This window comes from Astyanax mexicanus, chromosome 3 (assembly GCF_023375975.1).
Source record: "Astyanax mexicanus isolate ESR-SI-001 chromosome 3, AstMex3_surface, whole genome shotgun sequence".
NCBI lineage: Eukaryota > Metazoa > Chordata > Actinopteri > Characiformes > Acestrorhamphidae > Astyanax > Astyanax mexicanus.
Window position 1 is genome coordinate 14,213,691 of NC_064410.1, and position 7,645 is coordinate 14,221,335.

Below are 7,645 nucleotides of genomic sequence, written 5' to 3' on the forward strand. Positions count from 1 at the left end.
ATTCCTCTTCACCGTGAGCTGCAGCGCGTCAAAGTCCATATATGGCAACTGAAGGAGAGGGACTGTTGCCAAATATATGAACCTTCATACGATACTCACAGAAGTCATTGGCAGGATCATTGTGCTTGTGCCAGAGGAACCGCAGGAAATCTCGGTGGTCCTTCCTGACCACAAAACTGTGAAACATCTGTTCTATGTCCACAGTTACTGCAATGGCTTCACGTCTGAACCGCAACAAAACGCAGACCAAGATGTTATTTAGATCGGGTCCAGACAACAGGACGTCATTGAATGAAACACCATGGCTCTTTGCGCTTGAGTCGAAGACCACCCTGATTTGGCCAGGTTTCTGCGGGTGGTAAACTCCAAAGATTGTTAAATACCAGCACTCTTTCCCAGCTGGGAGAGGAGGAGCCTGCTCAGCATGATCACGGTTGAAGGTGTTCTGCATGAAGGTGACAAAGTGCTTCTTCATTTCAGGTCTTTTCTCCAGAGTGCGTTGGACAGAAGCCATCCGCGTGAGTGCCTGGTCGCAACTGTGAGGTAGGCGTTCGCGAGGTGTTCTGAATGGAAGTGGAGCAACCCAGCTGTTTGCATTGTCCATGAACATCTCTTTCTCCATAAGCTCTAGGAACAGTCTGTCTTCCACAGAGAGTCCTATCTTGCTGTCATCTTTGGTTGTCTCAAAGACTGTGCTTCCTAGTGAACACTCGAAAGATCTGTGAATGTCTGGAACTGCTGTCTGTTCAGACAGGGACCCAAACTTCTCCTTGACATGAAGCCTGTTAGGACAGGGGCTGAAGAAGGAAGGGCGTTGGTTCTCAAGGATGTTGGTGCGATAAGTTTGAATAGCTGCAGGCCTGTGTGCGCTCCCTAAGCAGACGTCACCTACGATGACCCACCCCAGGTCCACTCTCTGGGCATATGGAGTATCATGTGGACCATTCCGCTGCTCTCTCACTTTGTGGACTCTTAGTAAGTCGCGACCCAGCAACAGGAGGATCTTGGCCTCAGGATCCAGCGATGGGATGGAGTGAGCTATGGGTTAGAGGGGAGGGTGGTATAAAGCCGCTTCAGGAGTGGGGATCTCAGCACGGTCTCTTGGAATGTTGCTGCATTCAATTAGCGTGGGCAAGGTGAGCGTTGTAGTTCCATCTAGTGACAGCACAATGAACCCTGTGGCTTCTCTACCCATCATCTCTGTTGTCCCAGCGCACGTACGCAGTGTGAAGGTTAAGTCTGATCCCTTGATGTTGTACATGTCAAAGAAGTCGGGTCTTGCAAGAGACCGGTTACTTTGGTCGTCTAGAACCGTATAAGCTCTTGTCACTCTCTCTGGGTGTGCTTCAGGATAGACCTTCAATAAGCAGATCTTGGAGCAGGACCGTGGGCTTTGGCACTCTCCACACACCTCAGTGCAGCTTGACTCGACAGTTGGTGGTGGTGTGTCTTCTGTGCTCTCCCCGCCATGCCCAGATGGTGATGGTGGCGGTCCAGGATGCAGAGCTGAGACGTGATTCTCACTCTCACACTCCCTACACCTAATGACTGCAGTGCACTCTTTGGCCATGTGCCTAAAACAGACACCGATGTCCTTCAAAAGGGCTTTACGTTCCTCTAAGGGTTTACTGCAAAACCCTCTGCAGTGCTTAAGAGGATGCGGCTTCTTGTGAAGGGGACATTGCTTCTCAACATCACCAGCTTTGTGGCCTGAAACCTCCTTCCTGTCCTTTGCCTGTGATATATCTGTCTTGTGGGCAAACACTAGACTCTTCTGCGGTTTCTTAGCAGCGGCGCCGTGCTTTAGGTACTCTGTGTTACCAGTTTGCAGCCTGAAACCTGGATCGTTGCGTGCCCGTGCTTCATTGCAGACGAACTCACAAAAGAAGGAGAACGGAGGAACAGTTACACCATGAGTGGCTTTGTACTTGAAGCCCTGTTTAAGCCACCCCTCTTGGAGGTTGTATGGTAATTTCTCCACTATAGGAGCGACACCACGTACAGTTTCCAAGTAGCTAAGGCCAGGGAGATAGCCTTCTAGCTTAGCGGCTTCTAACTCATGAAGGAGGTCAATCAGCTTCACTGGATCCTTGATGGTGACCTTTGGGAAGTTAATGAGCCTTTCGAAGAGTGACTTCTCTATAATCTCTGGAGAACCAAAACATTCTTCCAGGCGTTCCCAAGCCTTGGTCAATCCGGTAGAGGGGTTACCTACATGGACAGCTCTTATTCTCCTGACATGCTGTGCTGACTCTCTCCCTAACCACTTAATTAGGAGGTCCAGCTCTTCACTGGCGCTGAGGTGTAATCCAACGATGGCGTTGGTAAATGATGACTTCCACGCCCAATAGTTCTCAGGAGAATCATCAAACTGTGACAGGCCAGAGGTAATCAGATCTCTGTGTGCCAAGTATCTACCTACATCACTAATGTCTGGACTACCATCTACTGGCTGTTGTGAAATGCCTTGGGGAGATGAGAGCCATCCTGCACCAGCTGTAGCTTGCCTTGGAGATGTGTGATGAGGTATAGTCTTGGTGGGTTGCGATGTTGGTCTAGAAAGTTCGGTCATTTTACAAGAATGAGCTTCAACTGTGAACTCAGTAAGGCGCTGTCTTGGGGGAGACTCAGATTTTAGCACATGAATTATTGGTGATATGGGTTGTGTGTGTGGCTTAACATCTTCTGTTAACTGTAGCTGAACATACTGATGTGTTCTCTCTTCCACTTCTTGCAGGAGTGATTTATCATCAACCACTTCAGACTGCTCTGCTGCTTCAAGTGCACTAGCTTCTGCTAACGCTGCTACCACCTCCCTTTCATGTCTGAGTGTGTTTAATCTAGCTTCAATTTGTGCTTTCTCAATCAGAATACCTGACTCCTTCTTAGCAAATTCAGCTCTTGCGCGGGCTGCCTCCACTTTAGCATAAGCTGCAGCTATGGCTCTGCTAGCTGATAATTTGCTTGACGAAGATTTACTGGAAGATGCATGAGCAACTGACCTGGTTTCCACAGTAGAGTGGGGTGTTGCATCTTCAACTGCTGACTTCCCATCCATCGTTCAGATATGCTGCGAGCCAGGTGTGAGCAGTGGTAACGATGATGAGAAGTAGGATGACAATTGAAGATTACTCTCCTTGAATAGTTCTGCCTGCTGTGCTGGATGTTTTTTTTACTGTTCTGTCCTTATCAGGCACCCATTTACTAGACTAGACAGACAGCTAACAATGGAATGAATTTCTGAGGCAGAAGTGAGTTTTAAAGGTTTACTCCAATCTTCAGATACACAGAATTCTTCCTTGAGATTTGTAAAACTAAATAAACAAACAGAAATGTACATAAAAGTGTGTTAGCTTCATCCTTCTACATACATTCACAGTAGCATATAAATTACATGAGTAAACAAACATGTTAGTTAGCTTGTTAGCTCTCCATGACTTGCAAAAATCTTCAGAGATTCTATCTACACACAAAACCATATATTGCCATTAACTTCCCTAGAAATTAACTTAAGATGCATGAAGGCATAAATTGGTCCTTAATACACAAAATTACAAACGATATTAACTCACAAGCAAGGCCTTTCCAAGGGCAAGAACGACCTACAAGGATGAGCACCTCTTCACCTTGGGATGGTATGACTCAACTAAAGTAATGAACTTCTTCCTCTAGCTAGATATAATGCCACAGGAAGTAACATCAACTGAAGGTGAGTGTCAAAATAAAAGGTTTAATAATGGATATTTCCCACTAGAAGACACTAGGTGGCGCCAAAAAAAAAAAAAAAAGTTCCAATGCCGTGACAATATACATTTTAGTCTGTGGCTTGTAAAAGCTATGTATTTTTGTTTTAATATTATTAAAATGTGCTTGTTTCGTGGTGAGGGCTAAAAGTGCTACTCTGTAAACACGCTGTTTTATCAGTAGTAGACACAGGAGAAATATCTTGTTTCAGTCGTGATTACAATTAAGTAAAAATTTAATGCTAAAAGAGACAAATTGATGATGGTTGTAATTATTTTTGTGTGCTTTTTACTTTCTGATGGAAAAAGCTTACATGCAGGTGGATTTTCCACTATTTATGTAGTACATAAGAGTCTACTGTATGTATGTAAAAAATATATAAATATATAAATTGAGTGTGGCTTGGTTTGTTTAATTTAATCCCCAGACGCTTGTTTGTTTTTTCATTTTTTTTCAGTATTACAAGTTTTAGTAATTTTCTTTGGTTGTGTGGAGAATTTTGTTTTATTTTTTTTGAAGTTCGTTAGATTATATTTTTGTCAACATTTTGGGTTTATTTTCGTTTGTTATTTTTCTAATAATAATAGTAAATACATAATTGATTTTTTTTTGGTATTTATTTTTAACGGGGCGAATAACAAAATGTAATGCAATAGTTACTTTTACTGGTAACTAGTTACTTTCACAGTTGAGTAACTCGGTTAAGCCAGGCGGACACTGTGCGTTTTTTTTTAATCGGATGCGTTCTGGAGAGCTCACACTGCACGTTTGAATCGTTTGTCGTGTATGAACAACGCCTGCGATTCATCTGCACACACTGTACGGTCCGACTGACCTGCTGCGACGGGGGAGCTTACACTGCACGTCTAAACGCAGCCCGTAGGCGGAGCTTTCTTTGCGTACAAACTCTCGCTTCAACACAACATGTCGCCTTGCAAAAGAAAGCGCTTCTTTGCTTATTTGTGCCCTGTTGTGCGCTGAAAGTCCACGGAAGAGACGTACATGGACTCGCAGGTGGCTGAGGCGACGTGGACTCTACGGGTTGTCCGTTTTACAGAAGGAGAGCGCATAGAAAAATGACTGCGCGTCAGGCTGCGAAAGAAACACCAGCAGCTTAAATAAAATAAAATTATTTTATTTTTTATTCTGTTTATTGTTTATGTAAAAACTGGTTTTGCAACACTGAATATTAAACAAGCAATCGATTATTCACACTGGATAGAGACCCCCATTTACAGTGCCGCTGAGCATTAACAGTTTAAAAGGGATTCAAAAAATATATAAAAAATAGAAATAAAAACTGACATTTATTATAGACGAATAAAATATATACGTAAAAAAGGAAAAATAGGACCTTTTAAAAAGATCATAAAAATTGACATAAAAGGTAAAAAAAATTATATCTTATGAAGATATATATTTAATGATTTGATCAATAAAAGAAGAAAAAAAATTAAAATGAATAAATATAAAATATAAACTCATTAAAAATTTGTTTAAAATAACCCAGGCTTTCTGCAGAATATTCAAAGTTTCAGTTAGTTTCAGTTTCAAATCATGAAAACAGCTCACCAAAACCTCAAACTATTCTTTATATTTGACAATATTTACTTACAGGTCCTTTGCTTGTACTTACAGGCCCTTACTTCTTTTTATTCAACTGAACTGAGTTTTATATTATCTGTAGCCTCGCGCTGAATTCAGCTCCGCGCTGCGAAAGAGAGCGAGAGAGAGGCGCAGCACATTTTGTCCGATTTATCTTTATTAATTATCAGTACATTTATTAGCTTTAGTAAGTTTAATAGCATTAATTTTACTACACTTCTCCGACCTTATTTATTAAAACGTTTATTTTAGAAGACAGAGGTTATTCTGCGCGCAATGCCTCGCGCAATGTCAATGCAATGACATGCCCTGCGCTAAGCTGGCTTTGCGTGGCTAATATTCTGGAGCACTGGACGAGATTTTAATTAATAAATTAATATATTTATAATTTTAATAAATTTGCACTGACGAAAAGAAACGAATTATAAAATATAGCTTTATATTTCTGTGCATGTTTTAAGTTTTATATAATTGACGGGCAGCACCAGATGTTGACAATGTGCTTTATTTTTCAGATATAATAGCAAAGTGAAATAAAATAAATTTATGTTTGTCAAAGTTATTTTCTTTTTTAATTTTTCTTTTAAAAAACTCCAGCTATTGACTGAGAATAAGCATCTGTTGAAATTATTAAACAGCAGAATGCCTGTGTCTGCTATATTAAGCTATAAGTCTGTGTACCGAACATAAATATAAATCCTTATAACTGACAGAAATAAATATGACTAATAATAATTTATAGTTACTGTGCAGATTTTTGGGAAAACAGGTCGTGACGTTAAGAAATCGCCCGCAAAACAGCTCACACTGTGAGACAAGCGACCAAAATTTCTGGCATGTCAGAAATCCCTGGTCGCGTCCGACTGCTCATTCGCAGCTCGTATGGGCAATTAATCGGACATCGCTTCCCCTCTCACACTGCACGACAAACGACGCACGATCAAGCTAAAATTCGGCCCGATCATGAAATTCAGTCGCATCCGACCAGATCGGGCTTAAAATGGGGCTAAAATCGCACAGTGTCCGCCTGGCTTTAGTAACTCAGTTACTCTTTTGGAGGAGTAACTAGTAACTGTACCTTATTACTTTTTCAAAGTAACGTGCCCAACACTTCTGACAAGCTGCCTGAACTCACAGCGACGGGGGGCTACCCCACACTGACCCTTCTCTGCGCTCCACAAAACCAGCAATCTGATTGGCTTTTTTACCTGAAAGGCGGGACTTTCTCCTTGAACTGGCACCATGATTGGCGTTAAGAGATATAATAACCTCTCATTGATACTTTTTTTATTTTTTATTTATAATACGGGAAATTTACGGGAAAATACTGAAACGGGAGGACGACAGTAAAGAGGGGTAAAATACGGTAGTTTTCGGGCCAAAACAGGACTTGACAGGTATGCTTTTGTAAAAAAAAAGTTGATTGAGCGGCTAACGTAATGTGCAGTACCGGGGTGTCGGAAATGGTAACGGCGTTATAGTGACAGTCAGAGTAATAACTTAGATTACTTGTTTCTGAAAAAAAGTAAAGTAACGCGTTTATTTCAACTCGTTACTCCCATCACTGGTTACTGTTCTGATAAAACTGGATTGTGTCCCATAATGCACTAAACACAACAAGAGTAATACTTTTTCACGCCATTGTATATATTTACAAATAGTTTAATTTATATAGACACAAATAGTTATTTTAAACCAGCAGAGAAACAAATACATCTCAAACCAATAGAGAAACATAGAGAATAACGTCCTTCAAACCAATAGAGAAACTGACAAAGTCTCCTTTAAACAAGAATAGAATCAGTATGCTGTTTTATAAATGTATGCGAAAGTTCAAAATTAACAAAATTGTTGTTGCTGTGAACTGTTTTCCAAATAACAAAAAAGGAAAAGGGGCAGAAGCAATCATTTGGCACCCTGTCTGGTTAGTACCTAATAGCACCCATGTGTGATTAAGGTACAACTATTACTAACTGTAGATAATATGTAGTCCAATGATATGACTGGGTGATGTATGTATAAATAATAGTTCAGTATGAGGTATAGTGTGTTGAGGTAGATCACGTTGTTGTAATCCATCACACATGTAAACAAGGGGAACAGTGCAAGTATGAGTAAAACAGCTAAGTGTACTAGTGAAGAAAACGCTTTGATATCTTCTTATAGCTTCTCCTGCTTTGTGGGCCTCAACCATACACTGATTTTTCTTAAATTGTTGAAAAGGGACATTTTCTAAATACAAACTGGTACCCACTGGAACAGGGTTGGGTTAAAAAAAAAACTTCACAGCAACTAA

General features: G+C 40.9%; 1 protein-coding gene across 1 annotated transcript; it reads right to left on the reverse strand.

The window, feature by feature from the left end:
- Positions 1-1,032: 1,032 nt before the first annotated feature.
- On the reverse strand, positions 1,033-3,722 carry LOC111191682 (uncharacterized). The gene is made up of 2 exons (XM_022667245.2): positions 3,573-3,722; positions 1,033-3,314 (listed from the first exon to the last, which is right to left on the reverse strand). Exon 2 carries the CDS (start codon positions 3,056-3,058, stop codon positions 1,046-1,048), a length of 2,013 nt encoding a protein of 670 aa, XP_022522966.2. The 5' UTR covers positions 3,059-3,314; positions 3,573-3,722; the 3' UTR covers positions 1,033-1,045.
- Positions 3,723-7,645: the final 3,923 nt, after the last annotated feature.